The 21,803-nt window shown below is 61.5% G+C and overlaps 2 protein-coding genes across 6 annotated transcripts in view; both read right to left on the reverse strand.

Annotated features, from left to right (window-relative positions):
* The window catches only part of ATP2B3 (ATPase plasma membrane Ca2+ transporting 3), a 39,823-nt gene extending 33,652 nt beyond the window's left edge, over window positions 1-6,171 (reverse strand). For 4 of the 5 annotated variants that reach the window (XM_055120114.1, XM_055120113.1, XM_055120116.1 and 1 more), the window contains exon 1: window positions 5,931-6,170. The gene's annotated coding sequence lies outside the window, so the exon portion shown is untranslated. Of the gene's footprint in view, window positions 1-5,930 lie in introns of all 5 variants that reach the window. The other variant, XM_055120117.1, reaches the window with a different exon arrangement.
* Window positions 6,172-12,137: 5,966 nt separating this feature from the next.
* On the reverse strand, window positions 12,138-19,412 carry BGN (biglycan). Its single transcript, XM_004606520.2, has 8 exons — window positions 19,285-19,412; window positions 15,530-15,783; window positions 15,244-15,356; window positions 14,633-14,846; window positions 14,314-14,424; window positions 14,103-14,196; window positions 13,881-14,019; window positions 12,138-13,162 (listed from the first exon to the last, which is right to left on the reverse strand). Exons 2-8 carry the CDS (start codon window positions 15,771-15,773, stop codon window positions 12,965-12,967), a joined length of 1,113 nt encoding a protein of 370 aa, XP_004606577.1. The 5' UTR covers window positions 15,774-15,783; window positions 19,285-19,412; the 3' UTR covers window positions 12,138-12,964.
* Between the last annotated feature and the right edge of the window lie 2,391 nt (window positions 19,413-21,803).

The following is a 21,803-nucleotide window of genomic DNA, read 5'->3' on the forward strand; positions in this document are numbered from 1 at the left end:
CTCAGGCTGTGGATCCACCTCCACTCAGTGCCTCCAGATCAACAACAGTGGGTCTGGGGACTCAGGCCTTTCCCTCCACATCTCAGGGCCTCCCTTTCCCGATCCCCATCCTTCTTCCTCCTGGCAAGCTTGCCACGGGCTCTAAGAATGCCCTGCCGTGCCCTGGAGGCTCTTTGCACCCATCAGGCTACTTTAACTCCCCAACCCCCTACTGAGCACCCCGCATTCCTCCTGGTCCACAGAGTACCTGGCCAGCCTTCTGCAGGGCAGTTTACATTCCCCTGGAGCCCTTCCCAGTTCCCCCTTCTGGCCCTTGGAATGTTCCAGGGGTCACGGCAGTGCCCTGGGAGGGCTGTCACTTGTTTCTTGCCAAGAGCCAGGCACGATGACACTAATTATCCAATTAGAGCGAGCTGCACAGGCTCAGGATGTAGAGAGCAAGGCGGGGGGGGGGTTGCACGCTTCCGGGCACGCCTGCATTGCAGCAGGCCCCCCCAGGTCACCTCTTTCCACCTCCACCACTGGCTGCTTCCTCCCCATAGGAGCAGCTTCTGAGGGCCTGGGGCCTGCCTGGCCGAGCAGTGACATGGAAGGGGGCCCTGAGGTCCCTGGCTAGGCCTGGAGGCATGCTTTGGGGCCCAAAGGGGCAGAAAACAGGAGCTTGGGCGGGTTATTGTGGGTCCCCTGGGTCCCTGTCCTCCGGCTCAGTCTCCCCAGTTCTGCGTGAGGTACCACACTCTCTGTTCCTGCCAGTTGCCAATCCCGGACCCAGCTACCAGCCACCGGAAGCAGCCAAGGCCGAGAGGGATAATTAAGGAAATTACAGACAGCTGGAGGCTGAGGGGAGCAAAGAGCAGACGGGCAGGACACAAGTGTGTCTCCTGGCCACAGACCCCACGGGCCCCATCATGGGTCCTAGAGGAATGAGGGGACCCTTAGAGAAGGCTCCCCACTTTGGTGTGACAGACTACACCTGGGGCCTGGCTAAGAGACAAAGGTAGTGACCCGGAAGACCCCCCCATGAGCAACCCCCCAGTCAAGCAACCACCCAGCACCCAGCTGTATCCTTCCCAGGAGCCTCTGGCAAAGGCTAAGGAGAGGCCCAGGGAACTGCACAATGGCAGCAGGCCCAGCAGGCTGGGAGAGGGGGTTCAGACGGTTCAGAGGGTCACCACATCCCGACCATCCAGCTGCCGAGCCCAGGTGCTTGGCAGGCAATCCCGACTGATGGGGTCCTTCAGGATGAGTCTGACCCAGGGCGTCACTCCCTGCTTTCGACTCCAGGCCTCTGTCACGTGGGGCGCCTCCCCCCTCACCCCCAAGCACCTGCTGAAACAGAGCCTGGGAGGGGGATGGCTGGGGCCCGGTCCCTGTGGGTGACACCAGGGAAGGTGCTCCTACTGCCTGTGAGGGCTCTGAGACCTTTCGCCAGGCTGGTCCTCCTTGAAGATGCCCCTCCTGGGTCCTCATGCAGGCTGACAGTCCCACACAGGGTGACTAGACAGGGGCCAAAGGCTTCGCTGCAAATCGGCAGCCAGGAAAAGGTTGCGTCCAAGCTCCACATCATCTTCTTCCCCAAGACAAATGCCCCCTGGATTAAACAGGTCCAGCAAATGGCATCCCCCAGAGAGCACGTTTAGCAACCAAGTGTTGCTGCAAATCAAGTTTGATTGGTGTGTGTATGTGTGCGCTCACACATGTCACCATGCCCCCACGCAGCCCAGAGGAGAAAATATTGACTCTGATCATTTCGCGAAAACCTTTGTCCGTCTCTGGATTAAAGGGTTAACTGCTAAGAATGAACCCCCCAGCCCTGCTTTCTGGCAGACACCCGCCACCCTGGAAACAGTGCTGTGGCCCTGCAGGCCCAGAGGTAATGGAGGCTGCTGGATCCAAAGTGTTTACCAAGCACATAAAAAGAATGGAATGGCAAAGAACAAAGAGATGTTCAAGTCATTTGCAACAAGTCTGGAAATTGTCTCCATCTTTCATGTCTAACCTTCAGTTCCAATCCCCAAGAGAAAGCCGGGACCTCGGCGGCGGAGCGAGGTCGGGATGAGACAAGTCGCTGGGCGCAGGAGCGCAGGGATGCGATTAATAAGGTGGCGGAGCAGTGCACACGCCCACGAGCCATTAAATGGAGAGAGAGCAAAGGCCAGGGTTCCGACTTGATTTTTTTTCTCTGCTGAAGACTGGCAAGGCCGCCAGAGCAGCCATCAGATGCACCCCAGAAGCCCTTGGGCGGACCGTTTGGCAGGAGGCACATCTGTCTGGGCACTGCCTCCTCGGACAGGCCTGGCTTTACCACGCCCGCCCCCCAAGATGCTCGGCAGAGCCCCGCGTCAGCCAAACGGTCCCGGCAGCCTGGATCTCCACAAATAGCCAAATAATTAAGTGAATTACAATCTCTTGAGAGAATATTGTGCAGCCATTAAAAATTGTAATTACAGCCCATGAGTGCCTCGCTCCGCTGCAGTGGCCGCTGCGTAGCGCGCGCGCGCGCGCTTCACCCGGTCCTCACGAAGGAAGCCTCTCACAACAAAATTCAACTAGAGCCATTTTGAAAAAAGCATTCATTTCGGAAGGGATTACATTAATACAGAAAATGCTTATGTGAAGTGGAAAGCAGATTACACAATTGGGCCGTGGCATAATTACAGCCGTGGCAATAAACACCCGATGCAGAGACCACAGAGCAGAAGCAAATGCAATAACGTGGACACTCGGCCATGGGGGCCGCTATGGGTGTCCAGGGAGGGGCCAGACACAGTCTAGAGCAGCAGGCGCAGCCATCGGACACGCCCCCTCCCATTATTCCTCTCTTGCCCCCTTGCCCACGGACCCCTCCACAGAAGGGCTATTTGCCTGAATGCCTCCACTGGAAGGAACTCTTGGGGAGGAGGGGTCACTCGGGAGTGTCCCCAGGGTCTGTGTTTGACTTGGGCATACGCTGGTCCTAAAGCTGCTACAGGCAACACACTGAGTCTTCTGGAAGGAGAGAAACATTCATAGTCCTCACAGTCCTGTACAATGGCCACCAGCCACTGGAGAAGTAGCGGGTACCCCTGACAAGCAACCTTGCGTTTTTCCTTCACTGTCATGACATTGCCTCACACGCAAAGTTCTGGAAAGTGCCAGGGACTGCGACCCAAGAAAGAACAAATTTGAGTCTGAGAGACACCACAACAGAATGACCAGGCAGCTCTGGGTACCAAATGCCCCCCCCCCCAACCATGGCACAGCTCTGATCTGATTAGGACACCTCTCGTGCACCAAGCCTTTCTGCCACACGGGCCTTGCGTTCAGCTCCTATCCCCTTCTCAATCATGTGACCTTGCCTCGGTCCCCTTCCCCACCTTGAGCTACCCAGGGCGTGCATGGCCACCGGTTCAAGCTTTCCCGCTGTCCCACCCCATGGGGGCTGGGTGGCTTCCGGAGCCTCCCACCCAGCAGAAGGTGTGCCTGCAGGGGCGGGCCCAGCTGGGCCAGGCTAGGGCAGTGGCCTCTGGGAAGGGAGAAGGGACGGGGTGGGTCCCAGGTGTCGGCCGCTGCATCCTGCCTGCGCCCACCTCAGAGATGACATTGCTGAGGCTCCTGGGAAGCGGATTCCAGGCCCAGTCTATGCCACCTCTCTTCACTGGCCATGGTTCTAGCCCCTATTTGGTCACAGCTGAGTCCACACCAGGCCCACAGAGTCTTCCCAGGACCAGAAGTGTCATGGCGTCCCACAACGACAGACCCAGGCGCTGGGTGCACACCAGATGTGGGAGCCCGACGGCCTGGGTGGCAGTCCAGGTGTCACTTCCTACTGGCTGTGTGGCCTTGGGCAAGTGACCTTTCTTAGTCTCAGTCGCCTCATGCGTAAAATGGATGAAATCTCCTGAGTGGTCCTGGCTGCTGCCAGGGGTTCCCGGAACGGAGCAAGTGTTTCTGAGCCCTGGAAGTGGGCCTCGGCACAGGCCGAGTGTTAATGCCATTATCACAGTCCTGCTGGCCGGTGGAGGCCGACAGAGACTGCAGCCCTCAGCTAACCAGCTACGCGCTGAGTTCAAAGGGCAGAGGTGGCCAGGTGCCGGTTTCAGCTCTCAGAAAGCCCCAGGGACCCTGGCCAGCGCCCCTCCCACAGCACAGAGGCCCACGCCTGACCCCAGACCCCCTGACCACTCTTCTTCTGTGATAGCAAGTGCACGCAGACTCAGCCGCCGGCCTCTCCCCGCTCTGGGGCTGACAAATGATTCAGCCTTAGAAGCTCCACTCCAGCTCAGAGCCTGAAATGTCAGCAGCAGACGCAGTCCAAAGCCGCCTCGACCCTCCCAGGCCACGAACAGGAAAGGGACTTGGCCAAGGTCACGAATGTCAGCAGGCCTAGAGGCGCCATGGAAATTGTGCCATCCCACTTCTTAGGCCCGGGCAACCCCCACAGCCTCCTCTCTCCCTGCCATCCTGTCACCCCAGATCTTAGCTCTTAGTCTCTGGGGCTTCCTTCCCCAAAGGACAGGCTCTCCTTCTGGCTCTTTGTAATTCCCTTCCCACACTGCCCCATGTCCATCTGACTGTGTTACCCCCGCAGCCTAGCAATGAGGGCACAATGCAGGTGGGCCTAGTGAAGACCAGCTGTGTCTTTGGCCCTTCGCCTCCTCCAGGATGGCCACAGGGCCCAGAGAGCAGCCCCACATCAGCCTGGCCCTGGCCTCTCTCTGGTCCAAGCTCCAGGGCCCGGCTCCACCCTTGGCCCTAGGCTGCCCTGGGCAGCGCCCCCTGCTGGCCAGGGAAGGCGGGACTCCTACTGCCTTGCAGACCTGGGGCCGCATGTTCCCGGCAGGGCAAGTGCGGATGTTAGCGACGATGGCTCCTGGCCTTGATGGAGAGGCTCAGCTAGGGTGTATAAACTGGCTCCGGTGTGTGTGTGGGGGGGCGGATTTCAGGCCCCAGGGCGGTGGGGTGCGACAATCTCCAGCCATCCACCCATCCCGGGATCCAAGGGCTAAGCCCCTTCCCTTCATGGGGCCTCAACGTACCTACCCACCTGAGAAACGGGGACAAAACCCAGGCCTGGCGCTCCTCAGCAGGTGATTAGTCAAGGTCGGGAGTGTGCCAGTCAAAGGGACTCTCAGTGGGGGAGCTGGGGGTACCTAGGGGGAACCTAGCTGGGGGTGGGGGAGACAGGACCCTGGCAGATGCGTCAGTGCACTTAGGTACGAGACCCCCCAAAACCTGCTTTTGGGAACTGAGGGGCTCCACTGCCCCCGGCCTGGCTGGGAAGTGTCCGGTGTCATGCTGAGGGGCCCTGGAACTGCAGGTTGAAGCAGGACAGAGTCTGGGGGAGCCCAGGGCTCTCCAGATTCCAGCAGCCTCAGCCCCACAAGTTAAGAAGACTGAGGCCAAGGTCGCGCAGGGGGTGGTGGGGGGCAGCTGTCCCCAGGGCTGGCTGCAGTAACGGCAGCGCCCTGGGCTCGCCCCTGCAGCGCTCCGTTGCGCGGGCGTGTGGGCACGCGGAGGACCCCGTGGGAACGTGCCTGTGAGGGCCACTCAGCGCGCGCCTGGCCCGGGGGAGGGTGGCACTGGGGGAGGCCGCCGGGGGGGACGGCGTGCGCATGGCCTCCGGGAGTCCGAGCTGCGCCCTCCCGCGACCCGGCCCACAGCCCCCCGCGGCCATTGCCCCGCCGGAGATGCGCGTGCGCGCGGGATGCAGAGCTCTGGGTGCGGGTGCGGGTGCGGGGCAAACCCCAGGCCGGCCCGGGCCCCCCGGGGTGACGCTCTGCCGCGGCGCCGCAAGGACACGCAGGCCCGGAGCGGAGCGCAGGTGCCACTAACGGGGACCCGCGTCCCCCCCCACCTGCCGCCCTCGGCACCTGCCGGCCCTGGCCTCCCGCCCCCGCTCGCGCCCGCGCCCACCCGCGAGGCACCCGTGCGCCCTGGGCACCACTTACCCGGTCATGGGCACGGCCGCCGCGGCGGCCTCAGCTCCGGCGGGCGCTGGCGCTGCGGCGAGCGCCGGGCGGGCACCGATCCGCTCCCAGCCACCCAAAGGCCCGCGGCTCAGGGCGCCTGGGCCGGGGCGCAGGGCGCGACCCTCCGCGACCCTCTGAGGCGAGAGCCGCGGCGAGCGCTCCCCACGCTCTGCACCGGCGGTGGCGGGCGACGCGGCGCGCTCGGCTCCAGCCGCAGCTCTGAGAGCCGGAGGGAGGAGGCGAGAGGGAGTGAGCGCAGAGGGGGGAGGCGCAGGGAGGAGGGAGCGGGCGCGGGGGGCGGTGCGCGGTGCGGGGGCCGCGGGGCTCCTGAGCCGCGCACCCGGCCGCGCCCTTCAGGCCGCCAAGTCGCCCCCGTGGGTGCTGCTCAGCAGGTTGCTAGGTGCGACTGTGAGGCTGGGGGTCCTGGCGACACCGGTGGAGCCCTGGCCTGTGCAGTCCTCGGACCGTGCCTCGGCCTAGGCTGTCCCTGGGCCCTGCTGTAGCAGGAAACCTTGGCGGTCAGGTGGCCTCACCTGAAACTGTCCCCCAACTGCGACATCTAAACGTTTCCAAGAAGGGTGCTGGAACTTGGGTCATTCCTCAAAGTCAGTGCCCCCCGAAAGGTTATCACACCACACTGTGGCACACGGGCACCCCCTGACCCCCCAAGGGTCCCGACAAGTGTGTGTCCCCGAGCCCACTGGTAGGCCCCACCCAGGGCTCTGCAAAATCTGCATGCATGAGGGCAGCCAGGAGAGGGGGCGGAGTGCCATCGGAGGGACCCCCAGTGAGAAGGTGGCATCAGGCAGATGCAGGGCACTGGGCACCACAGAGCAGGCAGGCACGGAGAGTGCCCCAGGCGAGCATTCAGGGACCAGCGGTGGTGTAAGGGGTGGGATCTTCGGAGTGGCCACAAGGAGAGGGACCTAAAGGACACAAAGGTGCTGCAAGGGCCACACCCCAGCCGGGCACTGTCAGGAAGCAGATGGACATCTGTGAGCTCTGGCACTGTCCAGTGCAGATGAGGACACTAGCACACACACATTCTCACATGCACCTGCACACAGCACACATACACGCACACACAGAGTGCCCCATGCTCTGAGTCATAAGCACACGCAAGTGCATGCACACCCTCAGCCTCATACACTCACACATCGTCAAGTGCACACACATCCTCTCCCCACACACTCTCACACAGGCACATGCACGCACACCCTGAGTCATATACACTCAGACTCATGCACTCACACTGTCATTCGATACACTCTCACATGTTACATGCATTCATGCCATCAGACATACACTCAGACATATGCACTCATGCTGTCAGACATATACACTCTTACACAGTTACATGCATTCACACCCTCAGTTACATACACTCATACACATGCACACACACCCTCGGTCTTATACATTCACAGACATGCACTCATGTTGTCAGTCATATACATTCAGACACATGCATGTGCATGCAAATCCTCAGTCCTATACATTCACACACAGGCACATTCACATGCACCCTCAGTCATATATACTCACACCCTCAGTCATATGCACAAACATCCTCAGCCCTGCACACTTACACACACAGGCACATACTCAGACCCTCATTCATATACTCTCACACAGTTATATGCACATTCATATTCAGTCATAAAAACACCATCACATGCACACGCCACCACAGTCCTGTACACTCACACACAGTCAGTTATGCATACCCGCAATCATATACATTCAAGCAAAACACATTCATGCAAAACTTCGGCCCTGCACATACACTCACAGGAGCACATGCACATCAGTCCTTCACACACACAGGCACCTGTTCTCATACCCTCAGTCATCTACACTCACACACAGTCACATGCACACACAACCTGAGATATACACTCACACACATAGTTCCATGTACTCAGACTCTCAGTCATACACTCATACATACAAAGTGCATGCACTCACACACTGAGTTGTATACACTCAGATACATGCATTCACACCCCCAGACATACACACACTCACACAATCACTTGCACTCAAACCTTTAGTCATATACACTCAGTCATATGCATGCACACCCTCAGTATATACACTCTCCGCAATCACTGTCATGCACACCGCCCGCCCTACACACTCACATAGTCACACAGATATGTATCTTCAGCCCTACACTGAGATTCATACAATCACATTCATGCACACACATTCACACGTGAGGTCACACTCAAGCACAGCCTAAGGGATTATGGTAGAGCCCCCATCTGTATGAGCAGAACAGAAACCTCAGGCACGTTGTGCCCTGGCTGGTGACACACCTCTCTGCTAGGGGACAGCGGGGTGGGGTGGGGCGAAGGGTGGGGGTGGAGGCTGAGCATGGAGGAGACACGTGTGCCTCTCCAGGAAGTGATGGAGGAGCCTGAGAATGTCCGTAGAGCTCACATTCCCTTCTCTTCCGCACTCGGTGACACCTGGTGGCCTCAGGGAGTGTGCTCACTCCCCTCCCAGTTGGGCAGCAGCTTCCCTACTCTGAGCAGAGGAAGCCCAAGGCTGGAGTCGCCCATGGAGTGCCCCCACCTCTCTCTCACCAAGGGGCTTTGGCGTGCGGGGAAAGCGCTGGCACCAGCAAGCAGTACCCCCCCCCCCGTGCTTTTTTTCTACCTAGGGATTAAAAAAGGCCTGGGAGTAGGGACTCCTGCTGTGTCCTGTCACAGGGGCCATCCTCTCCGGTTCTCTCCATCTTTGCTAGAAGTTTCTTCCAGAAGCGAGACCTTATTTTTTGCATGGATCAGGGCTGCCTGGGATGGCACCCCAATGGCCTCATCTCGCCCTCACCCTGTGCCCTTTCTCCTATCCTTGGTCCCTGCTCCTGGCACCCACATGTATAGAGACTCCCTGCTAACTCACACTTCTGGCACCCCTCCAAGGCACTCAGCCTAAGCCTCAAGCAGAAGCTTCCCTAGCCGCACACTGGCAGCACCCCCTTGTCCCTTCCTCATTCTCTCTATCCACCAACCAGGCACTGTAGCAGCCTCACACAGCCCTGCCCAGACCCTGAGTCCTGAGCCCTGCCTAGCGGGTCCCCTGCACCCTGGTGGTCCCCACTCCCGGGTTCCCTAGTGCTCTCGGCCCAGTCTTCATATGGGGACCTCTGACTGGCCCCTCCCCCGCCCTGGCTCAGATCCCAAGGCTCTGGGCCACCAGCGTGCCTGGTCTCCAGGCCAGGTTCACAGCAGCCCCGCGGCAGGCGGCGGTTCTCTCAGAGAAATGTGTGTGTCCTGACCCCTAGAGCCCGCTTAAGTCCGTATTTGGAAATAGGCACAGCGAAGAGAGGGAAGACTCTGCACGGAGGGCACCCCTGCTCATCCAGGCGACGTAGCATCAGCGTGCACAGACTGGGTGACAGCACCCTGGGCCAGGGACACCAGGAAGCCCCTGAAGGTGGAGAGGCAGGATGGATGCCCCTGAATTCTAGGCCTGCAGATGGGGGCCCAGAGCAGACTTCTGGCACTCCCGGTGGGGAGAGAACCTGGTGGATGCCACAAGTCGTTCCAGCCCCCAGTTCCCTGAGAATTCCTGAGAGAAATCCACCTCAGGGAGCCCAGTCTGCCCATGGCCCTTTGAGCTGCACCCCTCGTGACTGCCAGCCTCTTGACTCCAGGACCAGATTAGCCCAACAGTACCCCTGCCCTGGCAGTCTTGTTGCATGGGCAAAAACAGCTGTCCTAAGCTCTCCAGGGCTGTGTTGTCTGTGCCTCTTCCTCTAGAACCAGCTGTGGAAGGAACTGGAGTTCCAAGCTTCTAGGGAGACTGGGGAGCCCACAGGGGAGGGACCTGGAGTCACAAAACAGGGGCCTGGAGTTACGGGGGAGGGGTCTAGAGCCCACAGGGGAGGGGCCTACTTAAAGCCCACAGGGGAGGGGCCTACTTAAAGCCCACAGGGGAGGGGCCTAGAACCCACTGGGGAAGGGCCTAGAGCCCAAATGGGAGGGGCCTGGAGTCACAGGGGAGGGGCCAGGAGCCCATAGGGGAGGGGCCTGGAGTCAGACCCACTGAGGAAGGGCCTAGAGCCCAAATGGGAGGGGCCTGGAGTCATAGGGGAGGGGCCAGGAGCCCATAGGGGAGGGGCCTGGAGTCACAGGGAAAGGGCCTGTAGCCCAATGGGGCGGGGCCTGAGCCCACAGGGGAGGGGCCTGGAGCCCTCAGGGGAGGGGTTTGGAGTCACAGGGGAGGGGCCTGGAGCTCATAAAACAAGGGTCTGGAGCCCACAGGGGAGAAACTAAATCCCCAGTGAAGGCTGAAGGTCTCAGTACAAGCTCTCAGAGCAGCCCCCCGTCCCTGCCAACAATGCATGACCTGTGGCCGCCCTGGCTAGCTGCCCCTCCAACAAGCCCTGACTAGTCTAAACCCAAGCCGTGGATTTGGCTTAGGCTCCAGCTGAGCTGCCACATTCAGGAGGCACCTGACTGGGAGTAAGTCCTGGGGGATGCCCCCACCTGGCCACTCCTGCACCTTCCAGGGGCCATAACTGAGGTTGGTGAGCACCTGTGGGTGAGCTTGTCCTCCAACTCAGACACTCGGACGGTACTCCCCACCTTGCAGGGGCTTCAAGCCGAGGTGTCACAGCCCAGGGGCTCCCACTCCACCCTTACCCTTCTTGTCCCCAGTGTTGAGGTGTTCCCTGCACCCCAAGGCCATCCACCTGCCTCAGACGGAGCTGCCCACCAGCGCTCTGTGCTTTTGAGCAGCTGGCACAGAGCCACACAGGGCCACGTTGCCTAGCAGAGAGTACATGTGAAATGGCACAGCGGAGGGGCCGTGGTCACCCTGGGTAACCCTGTGCTGCCTCGGGTTTGTTAAGAGCTCAATCAGTCTCAACTGCTGGATTATCATCATCACCATCAGCATCAGCATTACCATCCAGAGACTTTTGACAGGCTTGATAGCAGAGCCTGCTGAGTAACTCGCCTTTGATGAGTGCTCCAGGGAGGGGCTGCCTTTCATCCCTGAGACACAGCCTGTGGCAGTGTGGCCCCGTCATCTCCGGAGGCGCATGCCTCGGGCTCGAAGTGACACCTGGGATGACCCCGGCTTCTGTGTTGGACAAAGGGGGGCACTTCAGTCGGATACCACCCCCCTAACCAGTGGTGATGAACCGGAAAGAGTCTCTGGGCCCCCCTGGGTGGGCGAGAGCACAAGGTGGGTGGGGGGGGGGAAGGAGGGCAAGAGCACGAAGTGGCACTGAGGGGCTGTGCTCGAGCAGAATGAGGGCCTGTGCTCTGAGCCCTGCGCCCGGCCCTGCTCGGCCTCGGCAGGACTCTTGGCAGGCCAGTGCCCTTGCGCTGCCTGCCAGCTCAGCAGAGATAGCTGGGCCGTGGACACATGGCCCAGAATAGTGCTATGACATTCTATCGCTGGCCACCACGCTGAGTGGTGCCTCCCATCCCCAAAGGCAGGAACTTGGGGACGCCCGGGGCCCCAGTGTCAGGCTAGGGAGAAGGGCACTAATGGTGTGCAGCTTTCCTGTGCCCAGGCACAGGACCAGGAAGTACACTCGGCTTGCCATCCTGGGGCCACTGTGCCCTCACCCCACGGTGCCCAGCTCACTGCCTTCCCATTCGTGGCTTAGGTTCTGAGTTTGGTCCTCATGTTGTCACCCAGGCTTGCTTGTCACAGTGTCACTCTGCCCTGCTGTGTGGGGGCTGCACTGGGACCTAAGGAGTTCCAGACCAGCTGTGCCCAACACTGTCGGCAGGCTCTGGTGGGGTACGCCCCCTGGTGGTGACATGAAGCCCTGCACTGCCCACAGCTCTGTTCTATCTGGAATGGCATCAGGCTGGGCAGTCAGGTGCCTTCCCAGGTTGGGGACCGGCCTGGTGCTGCATGATGGCGTAAGCTTGGCAAAAACTCTGCTCGGGATTGATAGAGGCCGCCTTGGGCTAAGCATTCTGTGGAGCCCAGTCTAGGGACTGCTGGGGCAAGGAAGTGTCTGGAAGGGAGCGAAGGGGAAGGGGCCAGCCTCAGCGTCTCTCCTCTGGTATGCAGGACCCCCTTGTCCAGTCCTGTGGGCTTGTGGCGTGAAGAAGCAGTGCCTAGAAGCGGGCCCCTGGTGGGGATGTTGGCCTCCTGGCACCCCTTTCTGCTTGATCCCTAGTGTCCCCAGCTCAGTGGCACACACAGTCGTACTGCACAGTGTTTTTTAATTGAAAAACAACTGACGTCAGAAGCAGCCCCGACTCAAGCTGGGTGTGATTGCCTTGACCCCACCCCCCGCATACACTGAGACTGGCAGGTGACAGGTGGGGGTCCCCATGGGGGCAAGGGTGGTACAGAGCTATGCTGGGGACTCACAGACCCCTCCCGACTGTGGACTGGGAGCCCTGGGGCTGTGTAGCTTCTCTGGGATCACCTAGTCTTGGGGTAAGGCCTGGGTAGAGAAGAGTTGGGGAGCAACTGCCCCCCCTTGCTTGACTGGAAAGGGGCCGGGCAGACCCTGCACCCTGCTCCTAAAAATGTGAGAGAAGAAAGGGACGGTGGAGGGAAGAAGAGTCCCAGACTGGGGGACACCCAAGGAGAACAAGGTAGTGCCGCTGGATAGGGGCACCCTCACAGGCTCTGGAGTGCCAGGAACCAAGAGGGCACAAGACCAGCAAGTGGGGTGCACTCAACTGGGTCCTCTATCTCCACCCCACTGTCACAGCCTTCTCCCCCATCCTAGGCCCAGGGATCATTTCCAGTGATCAAGCCTCGGGCAGTTTGGTTTCAGGGTGAATGTAAAGAAAACTTGGTCAGGGCACCTCTGAGTGGCTAGGATGGGTGGCCAGAGACAGCTGGGATGGGGGCCAGGCTCCACGCGCATGCTCAGGAGCCAGGGCGAGGGGGTCATAGGGCAATTAGTGGGGGCTGCGGGTCAAAGGAGGGGCCAGGGTTTCTCCCTCTGTGCCCCACTTCAGGCCAGCCACTGGGCTCCCCGGGACCCTGTCCAGGTCACCAGGCTGCAGCTGAGGCCTCTACTTCTTATAGTTGCCAAACTGGATGGCCAGGCGGTCGGTGACGCAGCGGAAGGTGGCCGGCTGCACCTCCCAGTAGGGCACAGGGTTGTTGAAAAGGCTGATGCCGTTGTAGTAGGCCCGCTTCACCCCAAAGCCCACGGGGCAGAAGTCGTTGACACCCACCGTTGTGATGTTGTTAGTGTGCAGGTATACCACCTGGGGGCAGAGGGAACGCCTGTCATTCTCCCTGCATGCGCCGGGAGGCAGGAGAGGGAGTGGGCCGAGACCCTGGGATGTGAGCAGGGCCAGGAATGCCTTGTGTGGTGAGTGGGCATGTCCCTGCAAGGAACTGGGCACCTTTGGGATCTCTGGTCCTCCTTTCTGGGTCCCCAGTCCTGGATCTGTCCCTAGGGGAGAACTCCAGAGACTAGAGGCCGTGTGGCAGCGTGGGGCACAGGAGGAAGGCAGAAGAGAGCGCAGCACAGAAACGGTCAGTCTGCCGCTGCGCCCTCTAGAGGCAAAGAGGACACTAGTCGCTAGAGGGCGCCCTCTGCTGGCAGCACCCACCACCACAAGCAGCAGCAGCAGCAGCAGCCAAGGGGTCCCTCTGACCCACAGCACCTCTGGGAGGTGTGAACGGGGTCCAGAAAGAGATCTGAGTTCACAGAAGGGCAGGGCAAGGCCAAGTTTGCCCTCAACACTGCAGAGAAGTGAAGCAAGTCCCCCCACTTGCACTCCTCCCCAGTAGGGCCATCTGCCTGGGACTCAGTCTTGGGGTGAACCCAGACTGTTCCGTTACCATACTGATCCGGCCCAGGCTTTCCGGAGTCCCTTCTCCAGGCCTGCCTGGCTGACTCCTGTACATCCCACCGCCCCAACAAGATTGCTCCCTCACACAAGTGGAGGGGGGAGGTAGGCAGGGCTGCTCCCTCACCTGCAGGAGCTTGAGGTCAGGGAGCCCGGCGGGCACCCGAGCCAGCTTGTTGTTGTCCAGGTGGAGCTCCCGGAGGCTGGGCAGGAAGCTCAGGCTCCCATTCTCAATCATGCGGATCTGGTTGTGGCCTAGGCCCAGCCTGCAGCAGGAGGGAGCGGAGCCAAGTGAGGTGGGGTGTGCAGAGGCGAGGCGAGTGGGGAGACGGGGGACCCAGGACCATACCTGTACAGCTTGGAGTAGCGGAGCAGGTCCTCCAGCTCGATGGCTTGGATCTTGTTGTGGTCCAGATGGAGTTCGTTCAGGGTCTCTGGGAGGTCTGCCGGGGAGATGTGCTGAGCCGAGTGCGGCTAGGTGGTGGCTCAGAGCTGGGGCGGGCCCCCCTTTCCCCACCCCCCCGCTGGGGTCCCTGGCCCCTGCAGGGCTGTCTTCCTACCTTTGGGGATGCCTGTGAGCTTCGCCTCAGAGATGCGTAGGTAGTTGAGCTTCAGGCCATCGAAGGCTCCAGGCTCAAAGCCGCTGTTTTCCAGGGGGTTCCCTCCCATCTCTAGGAAATAGCCCTCTCAGCATGGGGCTAATTGCACCCCCACACCCCTCAGCATCTGCCTGCCAGGCCCTCCTCATCATCCACTCTCCCAGCAGGCTGTTGGGAGCCCCAGGAAGGAACTTGGAGATCCAAACTGGGCCCTCCAGAACACTCCAGAATTTTCCACGAGCCACACTAGACTTGCCCAGTGGCGCCGCACCCGGCTCACCGATGCAGTTCATGTTGCGCAGGCCACTGAACACGCCCTTGGGCACCTTGCGGATCCTGTTGTCATGGATTCGCAGCTCCACCAGTGAGCTGGGCAGGTTGGGCGGGATCTCCACCAGGTGGTTCTTGGAGATATACAGCTTCTGCAGCCTGCGCAGCGGGCTGAAGGCCTTCTCATGGATCTTGGAGATCTTGTTGTTCACCAGGACCAGAGCCTGCAGCAGGGAGTCCTGAAGACACGCCCTCTTCCTCTCCCCCCCCACGAGAGCTGTCTGCCTTTGCCATTCTGTGCCTTAGTTTACCACCTGACTTCCTCCTCCTTTGCTGACAGAAGTCGATCAGGTGAAGTGTTGGGTGTGGGGTCCACAGTCAGCTGAGCTCAGGGGCTATTCCCAGCTCTGTGCTCAGGGCACCATACACAATTCTGGGTATCGAACCAGGTGAGCCACACTCAGGGCTCTCGCCTCCCCTCCCCGCCCCCACTATGCTGTGTGTGAGATTCTTGAAGTTGTTTGTTGTGCCCTGCTGGCAGCTGAGCACCCTCCCCCTCCCCGCCTTGGTGCTACCCTCTTGCCGGCTGATGCACACGCGGGGGGCGCAGGGGCGGCTTACGTAGAGGTGCTGGAGGCCCTTGAAGTCGTCCTTGCGGAGCTCGGCGATGTCATTGTTCTGCAGGTCCAGCAGCGTGGTGTCCGGGGAGATGTCCTTGGGGACCGCCTTCAGACCTGTGGGCGGGCGGCAGTGGGCGGGGGGAAGTCAAGGCTCCCTGCGCGGTTGCTAGGAGCCTCCTCTGTGCCGAGCCTCTGCAGAGAGCCACGCACGTGTGCAGCACATGTGCTGCAATCGGGGACCCCAACCCCACCTCAGCTGGGCCCCTCTGCCCCCCGCAGGGACTGACCTAGATCAGAGCACTGGACCACACGCAGGTGGCAGTGGCAGCCGAAGGGGCACATGGCACTGAAGGTGGGGGTGATGGAGTCCAGGTCCGGGGCACCCGACGTGCTGTCGGCCCCTGAAGCCTCCTCAGCGTCATTCAGCATGGGAAGCCCGTCGTCCAGGGTAAAGTCCCAAAAACCTCTCTGCTCGAACGGCAGGGCCTGGCCCAAGGCCAGCAGTGCCGCGAGGAGCCACAGGGGCCACATGGTCAGGTGCCTGGGGGCAGAGCAGGGCGGGCTGTCAGAAGGGCTGCGCAGCTGCCCCGGGGCCCAGTCCAACACCTCCCATGCCAGCTCCTGCGGCAGGACACAACCTCTTCCCCATCACATTCACGAACACACATGCACAGAGGCATGCACAGGCATACATGCAAATTTACAAGTGCGCAGCTGCACACATATGTACAGAACACCCGCACAGGTCACGTTGACACACACACAAACACGAGTGTGAATGAATGGGTACATGAATACATAGCCACCCATATGCACGCACATGAAGGCAGGCCCACGTGCACACTCACAGCTTATGCACACACGCGCACACACGTAGACTCATGGGCACAGAGATGAGACGCACCTGCACAGAGACACCCACATGAAGGCATGCACACTCATGAATACACACTTATACATGCCTGCACACACATGCTTGGACATGTGCATGAAGGCATGTCTGTGGATGCACACACATGCAGACACACATGTGCACTCATGAGCATGCATAGGCCCCCTGGATGCACTGAGGTCAGCATGGGGGGCTGGGGGCCAGGAGCCACTCCCTGAAGGCTCTGAGAACCCAGACTTGAACAGCCACGTGGGACAGAGCATTTCTTTGGAGCCAGAGGCCTATGCACCAGCTCCCCACTGGGGGTGGGGAGGGAAAGGAGCCGGATTGCCCTGGGGCAGCACAGTCCTCCCTGGCTCCTGACTGCAGCCCATCCCCCCAGAGGCCTGCCCAGGGGAGGGGTGGTGGGCAGGGCAGAGGCAGACTTGCCAGAGGCCCCCTGGGCCGGGCAGCCCTGCCCAAGCCTGCCTTGTGCCCACATGTGCCATGGAGACAGCCCCTAAACTCACTGGCAGGGCAGGCCCAGGACAGGAAAGGGGGACCCCTGCTTCTCCCTGCCGTTTCCGGGGAAAATCCTGGCAAGGAGGCCAACCTGTGGGTAAGAGCCCCGCTGGCCACCAGGCCCAGCCCATCTGGACAGGGGAGGGGCATGCTGAGTGTGGTGGGGTGCCCTATCCCGCACCCTTACCTCCATCCCCACCCCTCATAGTGCGGTGCTATGGTGGGCTTACGGGAGCAGGAAGATGCTGGCCCCCAAGAAAGTCCCCCAACCCCCACCAGGCCTTCAAGGGCACTCCCAGGAGGGACGCGTGGGGGTACCGGCCCCTTCCCAGGTTATGGGCAAGAAGCGAGGGGCACTCGGTCTGGCAGTATTCTGGAGGGATGTCGAGGCCCGCCTGCCTGCTCCCCACTTCATTTCCCTCGCAGCTGGGGTGCGGTGGCAGTGGGGAGACACCGGGGCCTCCTTGTGCAGCCCCTGAAAGCCTGTGCAGTGCTCCAGGCAGGGCTGCCCGGCCAAACAAGCCACATTGGCAGCCTCTGAGAACATGGTTGGGCCGTGCCAGGCATTCAGGCCAGGCCAAGGGCGGTGGGAGCAGGACCTGAGGCTGGCAGGCCGGAGTGTGGCAGATGTGTGGCCTGGGGCTGCCAAGTAGCCTTGGCCCAGGGCACCGCCCGGCTGCCACCTTCCAGCCAGGCTTCAGAGGCCCCCCGCGCCCCGCCCTCTGCACCCAATGCCAGAGGCAGGCCCTCTGCCTCAGTTCTGCTCCCTGGCTGCTCTCACTGTCCTTCGGCACTGGGGGCCAACCCACAAGAGGGGACCTAGGTGTCTGTCTGTGGGGTGACCGTGGCAAAGGCTGTTGGCTGGAATGTCATGAAGTCCTGGGCTCCTACTTTCCAGGTTCTTTCTAGAAGCTTCCAGGAAGAGGAAGATGGCTCTCACTTCCCAGGAGCAGGGCTGGGGCTGGGTACTCTCTTACCACAAAGAAGCGCCACTTGCTAATTGGGTAAACTGAGGCTCCCAGTATGCCTCAGCAGCCCCTCTGGCCAGCTATTGTTCCCAGAGCCTGGCTCGGTGTTCCTTCTCCCCTTCCTGGGCCCCACACCCCCACACCAGCCCCACTCAGCTTCCTTCGCCTGGGCAAGCCAGGGAGGTTCCCGAGCGAGCATTCTAGACCCCCCAGGCTGAGACACTCTGCTGGGCTCCCCAGAGCCGCCCTCCCCCGCCCATCCTGGAGTCAAGCCAAGGCGAGGGGCTTGGCTCCGAGCCCCAGGAGGGGCCTCCCAGCCCGGGGCTCCCCACAGCCCTTCCCCAGCCCCAGTCCTGCTCGGGTTGGCTTCAGCGCCCCCCTAAGCCCTCAAGGTGTGTCAGTGCAAGGAGGGGATGGCGAGCGGTCCTCCAGGAGGAGTGGGGGCTCCGGATGGGGGAAGGGCCTAACCTCAGGACCTCCCCGCTGGAAAGTGGGGGGATGAACCCTAGGTCTCTCTTCAGCAGGGGAGTGCTGGGAAATTCCTTCTAGAAGGTCGGGGAGAGGCTCTGGTAGCTCCCCGCCGCCCTTCTGGGACAGCCAGTGCTGGGGGTGGGAGGGTCACCGACCTCCCGGGGGATCCCCGGGGGTGGGGGGGACACTCCGCCAAGGTAGTAGGGGGTAACAGGGTCATGAAGGGTGTGGGGAGACGGGGTGTGAGGATTGGAGGAGGGGGCCCCAGGAAATCCAGGAGTGGGGGAAGGAGGCAGTCACCAGCAGGTCCACGACACAGAGAGGGCTCTTTTATCCTGTCACCCCCTAGCCACCGCCCTGAACAGAACCGCCAGCACACCCATCACAGAAGGGCCCCTGGGCTGTGGCTGCTGCCTGGCCCTGTGGCAGGGTTGAGGGGGGCTCTGGAGGCCCTCCAGGCCAGAGCTAGGGGTTCTAGGGCTGAGCCTGGTCCTCCCTTGGAGCGCTGGACCTCACCCCACTGGAGAGAGCACGCCTAATCCTGGCCCAGAGTTGATCCCCTCTCTGCAGCAGGGGACAAGCGACCCCCAGGGAGCCGTTCAGATGGGGGCCATGTAGAAGCTGGGGAGAGGGCCGGGGGGCTCCCATCTGGCAGGGTTCCAGTTGGCCAGGGCTGTATGGCACTGTGGCCAGGCTTCCTCTCCCTGTCTCGCAGTCTGGAGGGACAGGACAGAACTGCCCAGCAGCCATGCACAGGAACCCCAGCTGGTCCAGGAGCTGGAGTCAAGGGATGCCCTGTGGGTTAGTGGAGAGTCTGAGCAGGGTTCTGGGCCAGCCTGGGAAAGAACAGCATCGGCACCCAACTCTGAGCTGGTCGCACATGGTGTCCTCTGATCCAGGGGACCAGCGAGGCTACCAGACAGGGCTTGTCCACGGCTTGCCCCAAGAGCTTTTTTGGTGGAGCTGGGCTTGCCCGGCTGCCCTCCCATGCCTTGGCGGTGCTCTGTGGCATGGCAGCAGGGGGCCAGAACCCCAGGGGAGCTTGACTGACTCCTGAGGTCAGAGGGGAGAGGGGTGTGGGAAGGGCAGAAAGGGCCCGGCAGGCGGCAGGCGGGAGGAGCCCAGGGCGGAGGGCAGGGATGCGCCGGCAGCCCGGTCGGGCCGACGTGGGGCCGAGTGCGGGAGCCTGCGGGGTGGCACGCAGCCCTACCTGGGGCGGGACGGAGGCTGTCTAGTTGGCAGCGTGGGTGTCGCGCAGTCTCGTCCCGGCCGTCTGGCGCAGCTGCTCGCTCCCGGACTGGCGGCAGAGAGAGGGAGCCGGAGGGGCGGGAGGGCGGCTAAAGGCTGGGCGGGCGGGGCTGGGCGGAGGGGCGCGGAGGGGGCTGGGCGGGACGAGGCTGGTGGGAGGGGGCAGGCTTCCCGGCCCCCCTGACGGCTTCAAAGGAGCAATTTTCTAGTAGACGGTGGGGCTAGCTCCCCCCTCCTCCTGGCTCGCGCACCCCATCCCGCCCCCGCGTGCACACAGCTCATTCCCTCACCCCGGGACCCCAGGCCTTACACAAACTTTCCACTGCCAGCATGGGGCCACTGAGGCCTAGAGCGGGATCTGATGGCGCCCTTGGCGAGACGCAGGAAGGGAAGAAAAAAGGGGAGGCGGCCTACGGGTGCTGCTCCAGCCAGTGGCCCCCCAGAAGTCTCTCCTGAGACCACCCAGAACTTGCAGCCCCCGCCCGGCCCAGCAAAAAAGGGGTTCCCAGTCCGGCAGGCAGGCACCACAGGCAGCCTATGGCCCCTAAAGCAGAGGAACAGGTCCTGTCCTAGTGTTTGGGGCCTGACTCAGCACGAAGTGCCAGCCCCGAGGCTGAGAGGCCAGCGCATCTTGCTCAACCCATGCAGGTCCCCCAGGGGATGACGGCTCAGACACTTGCAGAGAAGGGCCACCAATGGGTGAGACCCCCGAGATCTTGCAGGCCTGGCACACGGCAGCGGGGTGCGGGTAGAAAGCAGCCAAGGCTGAGGCCGGCACCAGGAGAGGCCCCAAGCGCTGTGGTGGCCCGCTGCCCTGTTTGTGGTAGCAGGACATGGGACAGAGCGCTCGCTCCACTTCAGCCTGTTCCCCAGCACTTCCCTGGTCCCTCAGTCCGGAGCACTGGATGTGCCCAGACAGCAGTCAAGCGCCTCATCAATGGTAGCACCTACATAGTAGCAGGCGTGGCGGGAGGAAGAGGGCAAACACGGTCCAAAGCACGTCTGCAGACCCCTGGCTGCTCACCAGACCACGTCCAGTGGAAGGAGGGTGGGGTCAGTGGGCAGAAGAGTCCTGGCCAGGCCCACAGAGGCTGGACAGGACCACGGAAAGGTTGGGCTTGGCCTTGGGGGTGCTGAGAATATTCTGTAGTTAATTGAGACAGCCAAATAACTCTGCATCACGTGTTTAGAACTGGACACGCAGGCTACAAAGGTTGCTCAAAGGGCTGGTGTGTGTGCTTATGTGCACATTCCCGCACCCCACGACCCCTAAAGCCACTGAAGATAGCACTGGTGACCCCCAGGACTGCTGGGGAGTTTCAAAAAATAAAACCCCTCAAATAAACAAAAAAAATACAACTAGGTGAAGTGTAGGGTGTGCGTAATGGAGTCTTGTACCAACCCAGGGGTGACACTCCAATGGCCCAAGGATTTAGTCCTTTGGACACTCCAGGAGCCACTGGAGCAGGGTCTCTTTCCATGCAGGCTTGGGGGTCTTCCTGGAGGACGCCTTGGAGAAGGTAGGAACGAAAGGACAGAACCAAGTGGCAAGGGTCATTACGTGGCTGCCATGAGGGGAGCCCCTGAGGGGTGTGTTCTTCACACGTGGGGGGTGCAGGGGGTGCGGAAATCGAACCTGCGTACATCTGGCTTCTGTGCTTGGAAAGCTCTGGGTCTGTGGTTTGCAATCCGCAGTGAGCCTCGCCCGGCCCCCTGAGTCACTTGCCTGGCCCTCTAATTTGGGGGCTGCTCCCAGGCAGCACCTAGTCCGGGACCTTCCCCTGCGCCTCCTGTAGTCCATCTCTCTCTCCCAGTGGCACGAGACTTGGTGGCTGGGGGCAAGGCTGAAGGAGGGCCTGGACTGCAGGTGGGGGCATTCATGGAGAGCTGCAGGGGAGTGGGGGCACGAGCTGGCTCCCAGCAGTCCCTTCCCGCTGGGATATCCCCAGACCGGCCCCAGGCAGGAAGACCCAGGAATGGCCTTCCCCCTGCTAGCTGCATGTCCGCCCTGCTCCCCCACCAGTCCCAGCGGGAGCCACACTGTGAGGGTAGGCCTAGAGCAGCTGCAGCCCCTGAGTGAGCACTGGCCATCGGCCTCCGAGGAGGCTCCCTGGAGTGGCTTCTGCGCCTTCCTGGCCTCTCCTGCAAAGTGTCCACCCCCTCCCTTCTCGCTCATGCCTCCTCAGGTTCTCGCTCATGCCTTCTGGCTCATGCCTTCTCACTCTGCCTCTCTGTCCCTCCCGGGTCCTCTCCTCAACCCAGCTCACGTGCAGGGTGAGGACGGCATGGAGGTCAGGTGGTGGTGCCTGGAGGGCTTCTGGGAAGCAGTGGCTTGTCCCATTCAGGCGCACAGGAACCATCCTGGAGCACACGATCTGGCGAGAGCAGGCAGAGGCCGCATCCTGCGGGGACTCCCGGCGTGGCTGTCTGTGGGTTCGCCGGTCCAGCTTCAATCTGGCCTGTCCTTAGAGACCGGGCAGG

This window comes from Sorex araneus, chromosome X (assembly GCF_027595985.1).
Source record: "Sorex araneus isolate mSorAra2 chromosome X, mSorAra2.pri, whole genome shotgun sequence".
NCBI lineage: Eukaryota > Metazoa > Chordata > Mammalia > Eulipotyphla > Soricidae > Sorex > Sorex araneus.

Bases quoted from the DNA above. Each gene is read 5' to 3' on its own strand.
- BGN (XM_004606520.2), bottom strand. From the start codon at position 15,773: ATGTGGCCCCTGTGGCTCCTCGCGGCACTGCTGGCCTTGGGCCAGGCC. The intron at 14,847-15,243 runs GTAAGCCGCCCC...TCCCTGCTGCAG, and splicing joins AGGGCCTCCAGCACCTCTAC to GCTCTGGTCCTGGTGAACAA. The intron at 14,425-14,632 runs GTGAGCCGGGTG...GCTATTTCCTAG, and splicing joins GCGCAACATGAACTGCATCG to AGATGGGAGGGAACCCCCTG.